The 20,780-nt window shown below is 39.6% G+C and overlaps 1 protein-coding gene and 1 long non-coding RNA gene across 2 annotated transcripts; both read left to right on the top strand.

Moving 5' to 3' along the window:
• The first annotated feature begins 2,967 nt into the window (after positions 1-2,967).
• Positions 2,968-20,559, top strand: myl6 (myosin, light chain 6, alkali, smooth muscle and non-muscle). Its single transcript, XM_034166694.1, has 6 exons — positions 2,968-3,096; positions 3,329-3,356; positions 11,763-11,906; positions 12,652-12,825; positions 16,791-16,868; positions 20,209-20,559. The coding sequence occupies exons 1-6, from the start codon at positions 3,094-3,096 to the stop codon at positions 20,235-20,237; spliced, it is 456 nt and encodes a 151-aa protein (XP_034022585.1). The 5' UTR covers positions 2,968-3,093; the 3' UTR covers positions 20,238-20,559.
• LOC117507012 lies at positions 7,785-11,756 on the top strand. Its single transcript, XR_004559601.1, has 3 exons — positions 7,785-7,800; positions 10,433-10,435; positions 10,672-11,756. It is a non-coding gene; the product is annotated as an uncharacterized LOC117507012 (long non-coding RNA).
• Positions 20,560-20,780: the final 221 nt, after the last annotated feature.

Here is a 20,780-nt window from a genome sequence, read left to right on the forward strand (position 1 = left end):
TCAGAGTGGCCTTTTATTGTGGGCAGTCTAAGGCACACCTGTGCACTAATCATGGTGTCTAATCAGCATCTTGATATGGCACACCTGTGAGGTGGGATGGATTATCTCAGCAAAGGAGAAGTGCTCACTATCACAGATTTAGACTGGTTTATGAACAATATTTGAGGGAAATGGTGATATTGTGTATGTGGAAAAAGTTTTAGATCTTTGAGTTCATCTCATACAAAATGGGAGTAAAACCAAAAGTGTTGAGTGTATATTGACGCAAAAGTTACTCATGAGTTTGACATCACTAATCATGCACAAAAGCAGCTTCAAAAGCATACTTTTTAAACCAGGTTCATGAAATGTAAACAAGAGCTGTAATATACGAGAAATGTTTTCATATCTCAAAAATGCAATGTGATTCTGATTTAGTGCCCCAAATTACCCAAAATCCATTGGAAAAACTTCATGCAAGAAAAATCGTGTCTACCAATAGTTTTACTGAAATCTGTTTATTACTGTTTGAGTTATCCTGCTAACAGACAACACTGATGAAAATATCACCTCCTTAGAGAGGTAAAGAAAACAAATGGTGAGCCCTGCTCCTGGAGAGAACCTGCAAGTTTTTTTTAAGTGCTGACTTTTCAGATCTTCCATAATTAGCAGAACCTGGTTTTCCTTGATTGGGTGCTCATGCCTGACTGAAGTAATTAGCTGTGGGGGAAGTTGGCAGGACTGGACTGGTGCCAAAATTGGAAATGTTGACACCTACAGGCAAATATGAGAAAAAGTTGGCAAATGGTGTCAGTTTGGGTGTGCTGATTTCAAATCTGTCATTTGCCAAACTGTATCTGTCCTCTGGTGACCTTAAGAGGTCATCAAACTTTGTACCGGTTGATCCCACTAGAAATCCCACTTTGCGCATGAATTATCAATCTGAGCTCATTCAAAATCTACAAAATTGTCCAGTTTTCTAGAATTGCATATTTTGAATTCTAATTACCAACTTTCCAGGATGTACTTGCCCTGTGGTGACCTTGAGAGGGCTGACCTTTCAGATTGCTGCGTTAAACTTTAATATGTGGTTGTGACAGTAAAATATATTTTTATTTTGAAAGTATTTAAATATCACACAATTTTAGTATCATGTATTTCAAGCATGCAATCTAAATATCATTTCATCATTTTAGAACCCTATTTGACCCGTGGTGACCTTGAGAGGTCATCCAGCTGAAGCTCATGTCGCAGTTGACTACATTACATTTATGCTGCCTTGTTTCTAAATACAGATGCATGGCAACTACATGCATTGAAGCTTATTTTTCTTGCATGTACAGTTACCTCTTATGCAATGAGTTGTACACTGACATGTAACCAAACTGACAAGCCTTTGTGATACAGAAGGTATTGAGGTCAGTACTGGCACCAGTGCACCACTCTGTTTTCCATCCCATGGTCTGTGGTGGAGGCAGCACAGGTTGCTGTTGGTCTGCTTGGTTCCACACAGATTCTTGGTAATGTGCTCTCTGTATGTGAAACGACAGGGCATCATGTGTTGGTGGTCAGGTTTTCAGTAAATGTGTCTGAGCAAAGAGTGTTACCCGTGCTCTGTTTGACGAAATGCAGTCAGCCTTAAAGAATTTGCAGATGAATGCCTCTGCACCTGCACAGGTGTGGTCACTGAGATTCCCTTTGCCAAGGTAGGTTGTAACATTCCTTGTATAGTTTAAAGCAGGATTTCTTGCTGTGACCAGCTAGAAATGATGTGTTGTCACAACCTGTGATAGCATGAAATGCTAAGTACACTGTGTACATCATCTCCAAGACTTGCTGCTAGTGCATGAATGGGGATGTATTTCAGTTTCTTTGCTGTTCCCGTTTTCATCCAAACCTTCTTGAGTGAGTGATGCAACAACAATTTGAGTATGAGATATACAATGCTATATATTATAACCACCAGCTATTCACTGTATAAAGTACATATAAACAAAACCTAACTACCAATGTATGTATTCACATATGTACAGTACCGGACAGAATACCCACATTACTACAGCAGAATGAAAATCACACCCATTTTAACTAGTTCATTGCTTATTTATATTGTGAAAGACTTATGTTTATATATACATACAATGATATATATCACACATATATATCACATATATTACACACCAGCTATTTACTTCACAAACTACTAACAAAGGCTTAATAGTAGTATGCTTATTTACATATGAAAAAATTATTGTTAAAAAAATTATACGATGTGAAAGTTGACGCGGGCACTTTTAGATGCCACCCGGCTGGTCTAGATAGGGTTAATAGTCTTACCTGCAGGACTGATTTTGTAATCAGTCAAGCTCACAAAAGGTCAGGTAAAGTATTTTTCATAGACATATTTAAAACAAGATATTATCTAAGTGTGACAGACATTTTGAAAAATTATTAGAAACATTTTAATTGATAATGAAAAAGGTCTCAGTGTGAACTCGAATTAAAGTTCAGCGGAGCAATCTGAAAGGTCAGTGACCCCTCAAGTTCAAGCACATCCTGGAAAGTCGGTGATTAGAATTCAGAATATTCAAATCTAGAAAACTGGACAATTTTGTAAGCATTTTGTGGATTTTGAATGAGCTCAAATTGATAATTCATGCACAAAGTGGGATTTTTAGTTGGGTCAACAGTAATTGTTTAACTTTAAAAAAGCAAAACAAAAAAAAACTACTGGTGAAGCATTAGCGCTCATTGATTTGCAGTCACACTGACTCCCTTAGCAAGTGTGTGAAACAGTAATAGCTGATAATTCTCGGCGTCTCGGAAATGACTCGAAAGCTAATAAAAATGGCACATTTGGAAAAAAAAATACTTAAAAAAAAAATCAATGCGGCAGCAGCACTGTAGCAGTTGCAGAGGTATGTGCTGATTGGCTGTTGCCATTGCGCCAGTGTGACATCATCAGTATATACCGAATCCGCTAAGTACATCATCTGGCGGAGGAGGCGGGGCCCAGCCAGACTGCATCATCTGTGTGAGGAGAAGAAATCCTTTACATCATTAGGATTTATCTTCGCCTGCTTTTTCTGTCATTATTGGTCACCAAACGCAGACATGGTGAGAAAATTTGCAGACACCATGTCGTATGATACCGCAGTAGTGAATTTGGACGAAACCTTTACTAAAAAAGTTGCACGTTTGCCTGGTTAGCATTGTAGCATGGCCTGTAAGATGTTTGTAGCTAGGTGTTAGCATGTATTTGCTACTAAACTGCTCGGAAGTATGTGGAAATCACACTGTTTTATTTCAATAATGTTTTTGTTTTTTGAATTAACGTTTCTTCATCCAGTCTGACTTCACTGAGGACCAGATCATGGGTGAGTATTTTTTTTCTGTTTAGCTAAAGGGGGTTTCAAGGATAAAGTTAATGTGTTCTTTCGGCTGCTCCTGTTAGGGGTGACCACAGCAGATCAGTTATTTCCATTTCACCCTGTCCTCTGAGTCTTCCTCTAACATCAACCACCTGCATGTCCTCTCTCAGCACATCCATAACCCTCCTCTTTGGACTCTGGTGGTTCCATCCTTAGCATCCTTCTCTCTATATACTCTGGGTCCTTCCTCTGTACATGTCAAACCATCTCAGTCTCTGACTTTGTCTCCAAACCATCCTACCTGTGCTGTCCCTCTATGCTTCTTCCTAATCCTGTCCATCAATCATCATGCTCAAAGAAGTTCCCAGCGTCTTCAACTCTGCCACCTCCAACTCTGCCTCATGTCTTTTTGTTAACACAACCGCCTCTAAAGCCATATTCACATTAGCTACAAGCAACAGAAACAAAACAGTGACTTGCCATTCATTTTCAATCAGAGTGGGCATTTTACCATGACATTCGCTCTGCTGCCAGCTAGGTGGGGCCAAAATAGACTTGAAGTCTGTTTTATGCAGATACCTCGCCGCACGGCAACTGCCAATCCTAATTATTTGTGTAAAGAAAACGGTGCATGATGTCAGGTAGTTGGTTGATTGAACAGAATAATCCAAGGTGGTGGAATACACTCTGCTTCTGTCTAAATCTAATGTATCTCTTATACTTTGTAAACGTTAGCAGGAAATAAACACTTTTAAATCTAAAAATGCTGTTTTTGTAACCAGATAACACCTCTGAGCTGATTTACAAGACATCTTACATAGATGTAGCGGACACGCCCCAGGAACGGCCATGAAGTGACAAAGACAACTGTATATTGCCATCATTTGTAGCTACTCTCAGATCTGTCACAAATCTGTTGAACCAGGAAAAACATCATTGACATTAGTCTTCTTCATAAGGCTTGTGGCAGTACAGCACAAAACAATGTAAGAAGCTATAACTAAACAAATACAAAGCTATAAAAACCTTTTAAAAATCCCCAAGGATGAAAAGGTAAGAACTGACTGCCACTAACTATTTTGATAATTGTAATTAATAACTGAATTTCAAATGTATCTGCTCCTTTTTGTTAATGGGAAATTTTTGAGTTTGAGGTGGCTGCTCTGATGATTTCTCAATCTGGTCTCTGAACTTCATCATAAAAACATCAGTCCATCATTATGAAAGTAGTCCATAGTTGCAACCTTAGTAAAAAGGGCATAAATCTTTTAGTGACATGAAATGGTTGGGATAGAAGCAGCATGGTGCGTCAGTGGTTAGCACTCTTGCCTCACAGCAAGAAGTTCTAGGGTTCAGTTCCACCCATGTCCTTTCTGTGTGGAGTTTTGCATGTACTCTGGGCAGTACAGTTTCCCTCCACTGTCAAAAACGTCGACATTAGTTTGTGCTTTTTCTGCCCTTGACCAAACCAGCATCTCTACATTTGGAGTTGGTCCTCGAGTGCTGGACTGTGGCTGCACACTGCTCCCCGTGGTTGGACTGTGTCTACAGAAACCACACTATTTAAGGCTTTTGTCCTAAATATTAGTGTAAAGAAAAGTGTTTGAAAGGGCCACAGCAAATTGATGTAAAGAAGCAAATCTTTACACTGATATTAAAAAAAATCCCATGGTAATTCAGAGTAAATTCACTCTGGCCTTTCTGCTTTATGTATTTGGGCACAAAAATCACCCAAGAAATTCAGATCTAGTCTCAAGTTTCCCATGTTCCCTCTGGCAAACTAGCTGAAGTTTCCTGTCTTCTCTATAAGAAAATCCTTCTCTGTTCTGCTCCATGACGTTATATGACTGATGCAGCAAACAAAAGCTGCATTATGCACAGTTTCTCCAGTTGGAGATTGTCTTTTTGGCTTCCCTCTGTTGTTTCTTTCTTGCACAGTTACTCAGTTTTTGAGAACTGCCTACTCTAGACAGCTTTACCATACTGTTTGTATTTCTTAATGATTGAGGTAAGTGAAGACCAAGACAGTGGACAAAAACACATTCAGCTGACCAATTCTTTAACTTGTATGAAGAAAACTAGGTGTAAAAGTCATAATTTGTATTAAAAATAAGTTTGTCCAGTCACTTATGGGCTCTGAAAAGGAGTCACTATGTACACAGGTGTCTTATTCCTAAATGGTTTTGTTCAGTTTATTGAATTAAAGCTGAAACTCTTGCTCCATACACATTTTGAGTTGTACTCTATGGTGGCGTACACGTAAAATAAAAAGTCATTGTCCAAATTCTTACAGGCTTGCCTGTTGTTGACACCAGCTGTTTGTTGGATGATTTCAACATAAATTCATGTCTTAAACATAAATTCATGTCTTAAAAAAGTTGATGTTTTGAAGCACTTGTTTGATCCAATAGTCTGTACAAGCGGCCGAAATGGGCTTCCTCAGGAGGGTGGCTGGTGTCTCCCTTGTAGAGATAGGGTGATGGCAGATTTGGAATCTGTGGATGTTTTTGCCCTAGAAAACATCTTCAGATAATTTTCAGTGACCTACTTTGATGAAATGCATATGAAAAAAAGCAGTGCTCAGTGATAGTGTATTGAATGTCATACATGGAAGCTGGGCGAAAACACCATCTGGCGGAAATTGGTGGTATATCACAGATCGGCGGTTCTAATTAACTGCAAAATGTGGGCAATTAAGGGGATTTGTGAAAGAGACATGATGTGCATCCATAACTACAGAGGGTATGGGAAGATCGAGAGCGTAGAGATGCTGTGAGGTGAGCAGATCAAGAGAACATTGAGGACAAAAAATGGGACCTCCACACTTAGTATATAGACATAAATAGCCATATAATAAATTATTAACCTCGCTTGCTTGGTCTGTACAGGGAAATATCAGACCGAGGTGTTTAGTACAGACAGAGCATAGCGAGGTCCATGTGAAAAACACTCTTGCTCAGTTAATAATCCATCCATCCATTCATTTTCTTCCGCTTTATCCGGAGTCGGGTCGCGGGGGCAGCAGCTCAAGCAAAGCCGCCCAGACCTCCTGATCTGGGGGAACCCCAAGGCATTCCCAAGCCAGCCGAGAGATGTAGCTCCTCACCCTATCTCTAAGGGAGCGCCCAGCCACCCTGCAGAGGAAACTCATCTCGGTCGCTTGTACTCGCCACTGTGGTTCCCAAACCAGACCCCCTCTACACCCTGGCTGCGCCTAGAAATTCTGTCCATAAAAATAATGAACAGAACCGGTGACAAAGGGCAGCCCTGGCGGAGGCCAACATGCACTGGAAACAGTTTTGACTTACTACCGGCAATGCGAACCAAGCTCCTGCTGCGGTCGTACAGGGACCAGATAGCCCTTAGCAAAGGACCCTGGACCCCGTACTCCCAGAGCACACCCCACAGGGTGCCCAGAGGGACACAGTCGAACGCCTTCTCCAGATCCACAAAACACATGTGGACTGGTTGGGCGAACTCCCATGAACCCTCGAGCACCTGATGGAGAAAGTAGAGCTGGTCCAGTGTGCCGCGACCAGAACGAAAACCACACTGCTCCTCCTGAATCCGAGGTTCGACCATCGGTCAAATTCTCCTCTCCAGTACTCTGGACTAGACCTTACCGGGGAGGCTGAGGAGTGTGATCCCCCTATAGTTGGAACACACCTCGGTGACTTCGGCCTGGGTAATGGATGAGTCCTTTATTATTATAATAAATGTGCAGTTTAAAGGCAAATAGAGAGTAATTAAAGCTGTAGCGCCTCACTTTTTTTTTAAAGATTTAAGACATAAAAAATGTTCCTGTCACCACTATAATTTTATTCCTTAGCATTTAAATTATAGATACATAATAGGATATTGCCAATATGATCAAAATTTGCACGGTGTGGAAACAATTGAGAATCTCCACAGCAGCACGTCTGAGTCTAACTCTATACCCAAAGTGATCAAAGGGAAAAATGTGATTATTAACCATCAGATGACAAAGTAAAACCTGTTAAATCATTCTAAAGTCCGTTTTAAGCAGAAACGAGGCGATAATTGGTCAATCTCTACTGACGCTCCAAAATGACATGCTGCTGCATTCTGATTGCTCCTCTGTCTTTTATGATGAAATGATGTTGAATTTAGTTGGAAATTATTATTGTACAAAAGCTTCAGATATCTGTCGCCAATATAGATGACTGGAGTGCAGTTTTAAGTAGAAACGAGGTGATAATCCGTGAATTGCTGCTGATACTCAGAAATGATGCATGTGCAGTTAAAGCAGGGTGGACTGATTGTCAAGGGGGGTTGTTCGGTCGGTGACACCGACTGACTGATTCTGCTCTTTTTCTCTCTGGCCTGATGGATGCCACAGTGGGACAGTGCTTCAAATTGACGTTAAAATTTTGGGACCTTTTTTTGGAATCAGATCTGTTTTGGACTTTGTTTTTGTTTTTTGCATGTTGTCTTTTATGTGTTTTTTTTTTTTTTTTTTGCAGCCAATTCTCTTACTATTAGAATGGTCTAAGCATTGGGTCACCCTTCTGAGACTTGCCTGGTTGAGGTTTCTTCTTCCAAAAAGAATGGGGGCAAAATACCAGTGGGAGTTTTTCGCTTACCATATATATATATATATAAAATGAATGTTTGAGTTCAGTGGAATTAATACAACCCCTGGCAAAAATTATGGAATCACCGTCTCGGAGGATGTTCATTCAGTTGTTTAATTTTTTAGAAAAAAAGCAGATCACAGACATGACAAAACTAAAGTCATTTCAAATGGCAACTTTCTGGCTTTAAGAAACACTATAAGAAATCAGGAAAAAAAATTGTGGCAGTCAGTAACGGTTACTTATTTAGACCAAGCAGAGGGAAAAAAAATATGGAATCATTCAATTCTGAGGAAAAAATTATGGAATCAGGAAAAACAAAAGAACGCTCCAACACATCACTAGTATTTTGTTGCACCACCTCTGGCTTTTATAACAGCTTGCAGTCTCTGAGGCATGGACTTAATGAGTGACAAACAGTACTCTTCATCAATCTGGCTCCACGTTTCTCTGATTGCTGTTGCCAGATCAGCTTTGCAGGTTGGAGCCTTGTCATGGACCATTTTCTTCAACTTCCACCAAAGATTTTCAATTGGATTAAGATCCGGACTATTTGAAGGCCATGACATTGACCCTATGTGTCTTTTTGCAAGGAATGTTTTCACAGTTTTTGCTCTATGGCAAGATGCATTATCATCTTGAGAAATGATTTCATCATCCCCAAACATCCTTTCAATTGATGGGATAAGACAAGTGTCCAAAATATCAACGTAAACTTGTGCATTTATTCATGATGTAATGACAGCCATCTCCCCAGTGCCTGACATGCAGCCCCATATCATCAATGACTGTGGAAATTTACATGTTCTCTTCAGGCAGTCATCTTTATAAATCTCACTGGAACGGCACCAAACAAAAGTTCCAGCATCATCACCTTGCCCAATGCAGATTTGAGATTCATCACTGAATATGACTTTCATCCAGTCATCCACAGTCCAAGATTGGTTTTCTTTAGCCCATTGTAACCTTGTTTTTTTCTGTTTAGGTGTTAATGATGGCTTTCGTTTAGCTTTTCTGTATGTAAATCCCATTTCCTTTAGGCGGTTTCTTACAGTTCGGTCACAGACGTTGACTCCAGTTTCCTCCCATTCGTTCCTCATTTGTTTTGTTGTGCATTTTCGATTTTTGAGACATATTGCTTTAAGTTTTCTGTCTTGACGCTTTGACGTCTTCCTTGGTCTACCAGTATGTTTGCCTTTAACAACCTTCCCATGTTGTTTGTATTTGGTCCAGAGTTTAGACACAGCTGACTGTGAACAACCAACATCTTTTGCAACATTGCGTGATGATTTACCCTCTTTTAAGAGTTTGATAATCCTCTCCTTTGTTTCACTTGACATCTCTCGTGTTGGAGCCATGATTCATGTCAGTCCACTTGGTGCAACAGCTCTCCAAGGTGTGATCACTCCTTTTTAGATGCAGACTAACGAGCAGATCTGATTTGATGCAGGTGTTAGTTTTGGGGATGAAAATTTACAGGGCGATTCCATAATTTATTCCTCAGAATTGAGTGAGTCCATATTTTTTTTTTCCCCTCTGCTTGGTCTAAAAAAGTAACCGTTACTGACTGCCACAATTATTTTTCCTGATTTCTTATAGTGTTTCTTAAAGACAGAAAGTTGCCATTTGAAATGACTTTAGTTTTGTGTCATGTCTGTGATCTGCTTTTTTCCTACAAAATTAAACAACTGAATGAACATCCTCCGAGGCCGGTGATTCCATAATGTTTGCCAGAGGTTGTATTTCATGAGGTGAAAGCTTTCACCGCATTACATATTCATTCCATTGAAAGAATGAAAAACATTCATTATTTGTTTTATATAACGGCTAAAATAGATTCTTGGAACTTATTTTATTAATTTTTAAACAGAAAAGAGACTTACATTTTAGTGCGTCACTGGTGCTTTGACGTCAACAGTCCAACATGAATTTTAAATAGGAGTCAAAAATTGTCAGTCAACTTGGAAAAACAGTTAGTTCAAAAATAATTCTGAGGATGTAGTCTATGATGCCATGCGCTGATGTGTACTTCCAAAAAAAGACCTTGTGTACTTCCTCAGTCCAGCGAAAAATCATGCCAGAAATTTGTGCAGGTTTTCATCCCAACAGCTCTTCAGGCGTCCAGACATCTTACAACGTAGTGAATTTGTTTTGTGTGTGTGTGTGTGTGTGTGTGTGTGTCAGCACCGTCAGTTACCTCCTTCAAATCGTTGCCCGTCAGCAAAACAAACTCCGCCATGTTTAGCTAAACCCTGCCTTGACGTGTGTGTGGGCAGGGTTTGCAGCGTGCAATGGTACAAAACGTCTGGAACCAATTTACACACTAAATGCAACACAACACAAATGGGAAGAAAAATCCATGTCATGTGACTTACAAAGCACCAATCAAATGACAAGGATACACTCAGCTGTTGTATTTTAGCTGATCGATTTATTTTTATATAACAAAGTTTATAAATGTGCAAAACATAAAGTTCAGATAGGGAGTCTGTGAAGGATTTTATGTTAGTAACAGGGTTCTACGAGTTAGGACCATTTTAGTGCCGGGTAAATTATGTGATTGCGGTTCATAGCTTAGCAGCCCTTGATGCTATAGGGGTTTTATACCACTAAAACAATATTGGCAAGCCCTATTTTAACTAATTTTGAGTGATTTTTAGACGCATTGAAACCAACAATAATAAACAAAAAATTACATTTATGTTGTAATATTTGTAAGATCACAGTTCTAAGTCTAAGTTAATACATTAAATAACATTGAAATGTTAAAAACACATTAATATTTAATGGACATAGCATTTACTCTCTTCTTCAAAAATGACATACAGTAGTTTTAATCCAGTGAAGCAGGCAGTTTTTCTGTCATCCTGTTTTGTCTTTTCATTTTGTGTGTGTTTTTTCAACATGTTTGAGTGGGATTGTATGACATTTCTTTCTAAACAATATAACACCTAATTTCTTTGTTTAAACGAGAGCTGAACCTGGACTGATTTGTCAGACCTGTTCTTTTCAATGAAAAACTTTGTGAATCAGTCTCACTTTCCTCTTTCACTGACGCTGTGCCCCTCCTCCTCTCCACCCTTCCTCCACCTCTCGCTGATCGCTCTCTGTCTGCTGTTTTTCAAACTTGGAGTTTTTTCTAAATACAAAGCCTTTCAACTGTAAAATAAACTGTACATTTCTGAATATATCATCACATACGGACACAGAAGGACCTCTGGATTAATGTTGGATTTTCATGGTGGGTTAATTTTTTTTATTTATTTTTCTGCAGTTCAGAGCGGAGCAGAGATGCTGTTTTCAGCTGCTGCCCTGCACAACTCTGTGGCCACCGAACGCGCTGACTATCTGATCTCTGCTGTTTGCGATTTGATATAAAGAAAATGGGAAATATACTTCTTATTACTTTAGTTGTTGGTTTAAAATGCCAAAACTATGACTCTGTAAACTTGAAATATGATCGAATTGGTACATTATCAGCAAGATTTGAGTTCATTTTTCAGAAATTCTGTGCTGGCTGGTACAGTCAGTTTGAACTCGAGAGCCGGGTGCAAATGTGCAGTACCAGGCAGGGCCATATACATATATATGTACACCTGGGGCAACTTGGGGATTAAGTGCTTACATAAAGGCACCTTAGGTTTTCTTGTCACCTCAGGTAATTGAACCTATGACCTTCGAGTCATGCATCTTCTTCTCTAAGATATATAAAATAAATAGGATGCAGTTGTCATTGATGTTGTACATGTCAGGTTTGTGTGTAAAATTAACATTTGTATTGTTACTGAATCTGAGTTATGCCTTTTGTATGTCTTAGAGTTTAAGGAGGCCTTCCTGTTGTTTGATCGGACAGGTGAGGGAAAGATCACCTACAGTCAATGTGGTGATGTTATGCGGGCTCTTGGCCAGAATCCTGTTAATGCTGAGGTGGTCAAGGTCCTGGGAAACCCCAAATTGGAAGGTACAGTACATCTGATATGCTTCATTGGATCACATTGGCATTATCACTTCTTGAGTTAATGTTTACGTTAAGTGTAACGGAGATACAGTGAACTCACTCACCTGAGAGATTTAAAATGTGTGGGACAGTTTGTCCGTGTTTAACCTTAGATGACACATCTTAAAAATGCAGTATATGCATTTAGCTTTGAAATCCTGACTGGTTCCGTCCCAAAAAACATCTTTATTTGATCTGAGGTCTTGTGTGAAATTGGACCGAAATCGATCAAAAGTGCAGAGAGCACAGCATCCACTTTTCAAAGTGTAATGTACTTGGGCATTTTAACAGGTCACTTTTAAGACCAATAAAACATCTGAACTAATTTTCAAAAAATTCCCTAGAATTAAGTATTTTCCTCTATATTAGCATGAGCTACGCCTCTGGCAGTGGCAGTGCTGATGATGGCAAGAAGTAATGTTCATTTGACCATTTTGTAGATGTGCTTTTATTTCCATGCAACCTCTGCACTTGGGCAAGATTTTTGTCTCATTGACCATTTTTCTAAAGTAAGCAGAAATCAACATTATGTAGTAAAGACGTTGATCTATGGTGGTGATTTGTTGTGGATCCAATAAATACTCCTGTACAGCTGTACTTGATTTTTAGTATTACATAAAATGAAGATAAGCTGACTAAATCATTTTAGAGAAGTTTGAAATGGTGAAAGCTGCACTCGTATGATCATCCACACCTAATGTACCTGCAGAGATGAACCACAAGATGCTGGATTTTGAACAGTTCCTGCCGATGCTTCAGGCTATCGCTAAGAACAAGGACCAGGCCTCCTTTGATGACATTGTAGAGGGTCTGCGTGTTTTTGACAAGGAGGGAAATGGCACAGTGATGGGTGCAGAGTTACGCCATGTCCTCACCACACTAGGTAAGATGCAGCAAAATCGTTAACTGATAATCAACCTGTGTCCATGCACTTTGTAACACTATAAACAGGGATGAAAAATGTCAGCTTTTGTGGCAGATTTCTGCTTTTTTCCCATCAGGCATCTTGTTGGGCAACAAGGGGCCCTTGAAGCAAAGCTGTTCGTTTTTTTATTTTGCATTCTCTTCATTTTCTTTTTTTTTCCCTACTAAAGCTTAAAGAGCATATGTCTAGAATATTTGTGCTAACGTATTAGCATGTCTATGGCATTTTCAGTGTTAAAGTTAGCATTAAGTTGTCACCTGTCAGCACCTTTGTGTATATTTGTGTTCAGTATAATAATTAATGACTCAGCATTTGAGGTAAAAGTCAAATGCATTACAAATTGTAATTTTTTTCATTTATTTTTATTTATATATTGTAGTTTTCACAGTGATCCTCACAGTAAACATCTCAAACTTACCTGGTGACTCCTGGATGTTTACTGTTTATTTATTTGAAAGTTTATTTTGAACATAACAAAAATAAGTGCAGAGTGATTTGTGATCCAGAACGTTTTGCTTTTTTTTTTTTTTTTTTTTTTTTTTTTTTAACACTGAAATGCTTCTTGATAACTTGTTTTTTCTATATTTGATGTGTGGTTTCCAACTGATTTTCTCATCTGTTATTGCCCCAAGAATTTATTTTCATTAACCCATTCAATTTACACCCCATCTATCTGTATTTGTACTTTCTCATTCATTCTGCAGTTCCCAAATAACATTAGTTTAGTTTTATTTAAGTTTAATGACATTTATTTTGGTCAAACTACATTTTCAATCTGTTCATTTATTCAGTGATTTCCTCCAGAACTATCTGCCAAGCTAGAAAGCTGGCACCCTAGGCCTACTACTACATCCTACTACTACTGCAGGAGTGATTTTTGAATGAGGATTTTTTTTTTCTCACCAAAATGGATGCTGCACTCACTGCAATTTGTCTGAAATAGCCCCAGATTGTGATTCAGAGCTTCCAGAATTCGTTTTTGTTTTTTGGGGTGGGGGTCAACTTTTTTGTTTCACCACTTTCATCCCTGTATAAATAAACACTGCTTGACATTATTGGATTGAAATTATATTGAAGTTCTCTTAAAAATTACTCTAGTGATGCTCTGTTGAATACCAAGGTGTCACGTTTTGACATGGTTTGTTAGCTGTGTCAAAAATGAGACTTGGTTGCCCCCCCCCCCAAAAAAAAATAAAAAAATAAAGCTACATAGAGATATGCTCAAGTGTGATAACCCTGACTGAGACTGACCAGGCCATGTTCTGTTGCTGTGGGTCTTGGTTCTGCCTGGGATCAAGGTGCACATGCAGTAAGTGGTGATATGTCAGATGAAGCCCATAGACATCAAATAATGCAGGGTCATTGCCTGAACCAAAAAGAAAAGGTAATTTACAGGAAGGACAGGTGTATTATTATTATTATTATTATTTTTTTAAAATTTTCATTTATATAGCGCCAAATCACAACAGAGTTGCCTCAAAGCGCTTCACACAGGTAAGGTCTAACCTTACCAACCCCCAGAGCAACAGTGGTAAGGGAAAAACTCCTTCTGAGGAAGAAACCTCAAGCAGACCAGACTCAAAAGGGTGACCCTCTGCTTGGGCCATGCTACAAACATAAATTACAGAACAATTCACAGACAAATATACAAGAAATGCTATTGGTGCACAGGACAGGAGGATCGCCAACATGAACACAGCTCCCATCTCTGGATGGAGCTGCACCTTAAACAGAGAGAAAAAACAGAATCAGGCATCAGAAAGACAAAAAAATACTGTATAATTTCCCAACAAGAAAAACAGAGAAATACTAAGGTGATTGCCAGCCACTAGCCCTAAACTTCACTAAAAGACCCAGAATTTAGGTAAAGTTGAGGCCGCGGCCCGCTCCAATGACTAATAATGAATTAAGAGTAAAAAGCGTGAAACAAAACTGTACCAGTATGCTAGCCATATGAAAGGGAAAGTAAGTGCATCTTAAGTCTGGACTTGAAAGTCTCCACAGAATCTGACTGTTTTATTGATGCAGGGAGATCATTCCAGAGAACAGGGGCACGATAAGAGAAAGCTCTGTGACCCGCAGACTTCTTATTCACCTTAGGGACACAAAGTAGTCCTGCACCCTGAGAACGTAAAGCCCGGGCCGGTATGTAAGGTTTAATTAGGTCAGCTAGGTAGGGAGGTGCCAGTCCATGAATAATTTTATAGGTTAGTAGCAGAAAAAGTCTGGCTGCAGCATTTTGAACCAATTGGAGAGCCCTAATGCTAGACTGCGGTAAACCAGAAAATAGAACTTTGCAGTAGTCCAATCTAGAAGAGATAAATGCATGGATCAGGGTCTCAGCATCAGCCATAGACAGGATGGGACGAATCTTCGCTATATTTCTCAGGTGGAAGAAAGCAGTTCTAGTAATATTTCTAATGTGGAGGCCAAAGGACAACGAAGGATCAAAAATTACCCCAAGGTTCCTCACTTTGTCAGTGTGATGTATGACACACGAGCCGAGGCTGAGCGTTAAGTGGTCAAATTGATGCCGATGTCTCACTGGACCAAGAACCATCATTTTAGTCTTATCAGAGTTTAAAAGTAGGAGGTTTCTAGACATCCAACTTCTCACTGCTGCAAGGCAATCTTCTAAGGATTTTATGTGAACGAGATTACCAGCAGTTATCGGCATGTATAACTATCATCTGCATAGCAGTGAAAGGCCGCAATATGTGCCCAAGGGGTGCTATATAATGGGAGAAAAGCAGGGGGCCTAAGACAGACCCCTGTGGAACCCCAAATTTCATGTCACTAAGGTTAGAGGTAGTGTTACTGTACAAAACACAGTGAGAACGACTGGTCAAGTATGATGTCAGCCATGCAAGGGCACTCCCAGTAATCCCAAAATGATTTTCCAGCCTATCAAGTAGAATATGATGATCCACTGTATCAAATGCAGCACTGAGATCTAACAGCAACAGAACCGTAGTGGTGTCCAAATCCATTGTAAGCAGAAGATCATTCACCACTTTAGTGAGTGCTGTCTCTGTGGAATGATATTTTCTAAAAGCAGACTGCAGTGGCTCAAAGAGATTATTCTCAGTAAGATAGTCTACGAGCTGCCGTGAAACCACTTTTTCCAGAATTTTAGAGAAAAATTATAGATTTGATATCGGCCGATAGTTTGTCAGTACACTAGGGTCAAGATTAGGTTTCTTAAGTAATGGTTTAATCACTGCAGATTTGAAACATTTAGGAACAGATCCAGACGTTAAAGAAAGATTAGGTGTAGCGCATCAACAGTTTATTTATATAGCATATAATCATAACATACATTACCTCAAACTACTGTACACCAGTAAGGTCTGGACCATACCCATCCCAAGAGCAAGCACGTTAAACATGACCACCTGCTTTGTCGAAGGGTCCAAAGACTATTGTTGTTTTTGAGAACCTTTCAAAGCTGGTTCATCTGAAATGACATTTAATTGCTTTTTTCTGTTGGTTATGTTTGTTCAAGAACAGCTAACATCTGGTTTAAATCCCAGCTTAAAGAACCCACTTTCAACCAGTGTTGGTGTAGAACAGTTTTAAACCAGGTTATTTTTAATTTGGCCAGGTTATATAAACATTGAATAATTTTGTCTTCCATTGTTTGCTGCCACCTAAAAGCAGTTCATAATAAAGCTGAACAGTATTTTTAAAAGTAGTTCAGCCATTTATAAAACAGATTAAAATAAATCAGAACCATTTCCAGACCAGTAAAACAGATATGGAGCAAATCCTTAGAGGAAAAGCTGGAACATGTTTGCATTTTCCTTGATAAATGACTTCAAACACTTGGCTGATTGTCAAAATATCTATTTTTCTGACAGTTGACTAAGCAATGAATTGTTTATCTGTAATGTTGTTACTAATTTTGTATATATGTTTACCAGGTGAGAAAATGACCGAAGAGGAGGTGGAGACACTCTTAGCAGGACACGAAGATGCCAACGGCTGCATCAACTATGAAGGTGAAATGGTGCATTATGTTGAAAGATGCAGTTAGTCATTCAAAAGCTAAACAACCAAGCAGTAAACTCTGATGGGCTCAGATAAAGCCAAACAGGAAGAAGAGAAAATTGCAGTTCCTTAACTTGCCCACTTGAGGCTAGCTCCAAAAGCGAGCAGGTTCCCCAGGTTTGAGAGCAGAAATAAACATGCTTGCAGCCTGGTACAAAAACAATTGTCTCTATACAGTAGTGTTCAGAATAATAGTAGTCCTGTGTGACTAAAAAGATTAATCCAGGTTCATGATATGCACACTCTTAAGGCTATGAAATTGGGCTATTAGTAAAAAAAAAGTAGAAAAGGGGGTGTTCATAATAATAGTAGTATCTGCTGTTGACGCTACAAACTCAAATCTATTATGTTCAAACTGCTTTTTTTTTTTAGCAATCCTGTGAATCACTAAACTAGTATTTAGTTGTATAACCACAGTTTTCCATGATTTCTTCACATCTGTGAGGCATTAATTTTGTTGGTTTGGAACCAAGATTTTGCTCGTTTACTAGTGTGCTTGGGGTCATTGTCTTGTTGAAACACCCATTTCAAGGGCATGTCCTCTTCAGCATAAGGCAACATGACCTCTTCAAGTATTTTGACATATCCAAACTGATCCATGATACCTGGTATGCGATATATACACTCAACAAAAATATAAACGCAACACTTTTGGTTTTGCTCCCATTTTGTATGAGATGAACTCAAAGATCTAAAACTTTTTCCACATACACAATATCACCATTTCCCTCAAATATTGTTCACAAACCAGTCTAAGTCTGTGATAGTGAGCACTTCTCCTTTGCTGAGATAATCTATCCCACCTCACAGGTGTGCCATATCATGATGCTAATTAGACACCATGATTGGTGCACAGGTGTGCCTTAGACTGCCCACAATAAAAGGCCACTCTGAAAGGTGCAGTTTTATCACACAGCACAATGCCACAGATGTCGCAAGATTTGAGGGAGCGTGCAATTGGCATGCTGACAACAGGAATGTCAACCAGAGCTGTTGCTCGTGTATTGAATGTTCATTTCTCTACCATAAGCTGTCTCCAAAGGCGTTTCAGAGAATTTGGCAGTACATCCAACCAGCCTCACAACCGCAGACCATGTGTAACCACACCAGCCCAGGACCTCCACATCCAGCATGTTCACCTCCAAGATCGTCTGAGACCAGCCACTCGGACAGCTGCTCAAACAATCGGTTTGCATAACCAAAGAATTTCTGCACAAACTGTCAGAAACCATCTCAGGGAAGCTCATCTGCATGTTCGTTGTCCTCATCGGGGTCTCGACCTGACTCCAGTTCGTCGTCGTAACCGACTTGAGTGGGCAAATGCTCACATTCGCTGGCGTTTGGCACATTGGAGAGGTGTTCTCTTCACAGATGAATCCCGGTTCACACTGTCCAGGGCAGATGGCAGACAGCGTGTGTGGCGTCATGTGGGTGAGCGGTTTTCTGATGTCAGTGTTGTGGATCGATTGGCCCTTGGTGGCGGTGGGGTTATGGTATGGGCAGGCGTCTGTTATGGACGAAGAACACAGGTGCATTTTATTGATGGCATTTTGAATGCACAGAGATACCGTAATGAGATCCTGAGGCCCATTGTTGTGCCATACATCCAAGAACATCACCTCATGTTGCAGCAGGATAATGCACGGCCCCATGATGCAAGGATCTGTACACAATTCTTGGAATCTGAAAATGTCCCAGTTCTTGCATGGCCGGCATACTCACCGGACATGTCACCCATTGAGCATGTTTGGGATGCTCTGGACCGGCGTATACGACAGCATCTACCAGTTCCTGCCAATATCCAGCAACTTTGCACAGCCATTGAAGAGGAGTGGACCAACATTCCACAGGCCACAATTGACAACCTGATCAACTCTATGCGAAGGAGATGTGTTGCACTGCATGAGGCAAATGGTGGTCACACCAGATACTGACTGGTATCCCCCCCAATAAAACAAAACTTCACCTTTCAGAGTGGCCTTTTATTGTGGACAGTCTAAGGCACACCTGTGCACTAATCATGGTGTCTAATCGGCATCTTGGTATGGCACACCTGTGAGGTGGGATGGATTATCTCAGCAAAGGAGAAGTGCTCACTATCACATTTAGACTGGTTTGTGAACAATATTTGAGGGAAATGGTGATATTGTGTATGTGGAAAAAGTTTTAGATCTTTGAGTTCATCTCATACAAAATGGGAGCAAAACCAAAAGTGTTGCGTTTATATTTTTGTTGAGTGTAGGTCCAACACCATAGTAGGAGAAACATGCCCATATCATGATGCTTGCACCACCATGCTTCACTGTCGTCACTGTGAACTGTGGCTTGAATTCAGAGTTTGGGGGTCGTCTCACAAACTGTCTGTGGCCCTTGGACCAAAAAAGAACAATTTTACTCTCATCAGTCCACAAAAGGCCAGTTGATGTGTTCTTTGGCAAATTGTAACCTCTTCTGCACGTCTTTTATTTAACAGAGGGACTTTGCGGGGGATTCTTGCAAATAAATTAGCTTCACACAAGCATCTTCTAAGTCAGACAGGGTTTGTCAGGTTTGTGTGTGTATGTATGTATATATAATAATAATAATTATTATTATTATTATTAAAAGTGTATGTACATATACAGTCTATTGTTCCAATCCAAAATCGTGGCATGACTCAGACACCACTGTCAGGAGGACTGAGAAAAAGCTCAGACTTCACTGCACATGGGCATCCTTGCTCCAGTGACAGCTGGGGGGGGAGGGTGTGTATGTTTAGACATAGAGTTGTATATAGCGAAGCTAGCAGGAGCAGGAGTTTGCGCAGACAAGGAGCATGCACTGTCATTACCACAGAGGGCAAAGAGCGGTGTTTGAATTGATCGTTTACCACACAGTTCAATGCTACAAGTGACAGTATGATCATACTGTCGTGTTTTCAGACAGATTTTAGTTGACCTTTTGTTTGGATTGGATTTTACTTAAATGCATGTTTGCGTTCGCTCTCATTAATCCCACAGTCAACTCCAGAGTGTGCAGTGAGCATTGTTTTGTACCAAGCTGGAAATTTCATGTCATTAGGATCTCGGGATAACAACATCATGAGGATTTATCTGTGAATTTATTTACATTGCATGATACACCGTGCTGTGTTTACCAGTGATCGAGTCGCGAGTGCATTTCCATGTCCATAGAAACATCGGGTGTTATGATCCCGAAGTCTGCCAGGAACTTTTTTTTGGTAGCCCTGATGTCAGATCTTCCTTTTGACAAATCTCAAACTTCATGTTTTTGATTTTTCTCTCCTTACAGAACTTGTCCGAATGGTATTGAATGGTTGAAGATTTCAGAAACAAATATCTGCATTGAAGTCTACCTTTGTTTTTTTGTTTTTTGTCGCCCTGTCCCAACTTTTTTCTTTTTTATGCTCAGTCTATGTATTTGTTTGATTTCAAAAGTGCCTTTCCTAGATCTGAGGAGACCTGTTCATTTCACTTCCAGACAATGTGAAGGTGCAATTTGATAGTAACCTTTTCTTCATATTTCTAATTGTTGTCTTGTTCATTAACTCATATCATTGTTGTCAGCATTTTGTGTGTTGTAAGATAATGTGCTATGTTCCATTAACAGTATTGAATAAAATTGTGGTTAGCAAATTAAAAATGATGAGGTTTTTATTCATTTGACTATGCTGTAATAGTAAACTACACTGGTCAGGCACAACATTGCAACCACAAACAGGTGAAGTGAATCATTATCTCCTTAACAATGGCACCTCATACTCCCTCAAAACACAAATTAGCTTCAAATTATGAATTAACCACAAACTATTAATTGCAAAATGTGAATACTGAAAAATATCTCCTGAAACATGAACGCACAGG

The sequence above is a fragment of the Thalassophryne amazonica genome, chromosome 3 (assembly GCF_902500255.1).
Source record: "Thalassophryne amazonica chromosome 3, fThaAma1.1, whole genome shotgun sequence".
Taxonomy (NCBI): Eukaryota; Metazoa; Chordata; class Actinopteri; order Batrachoidiformes; family Batrachoididae; genus Thalassophryne; species Thalassophryne amazonica.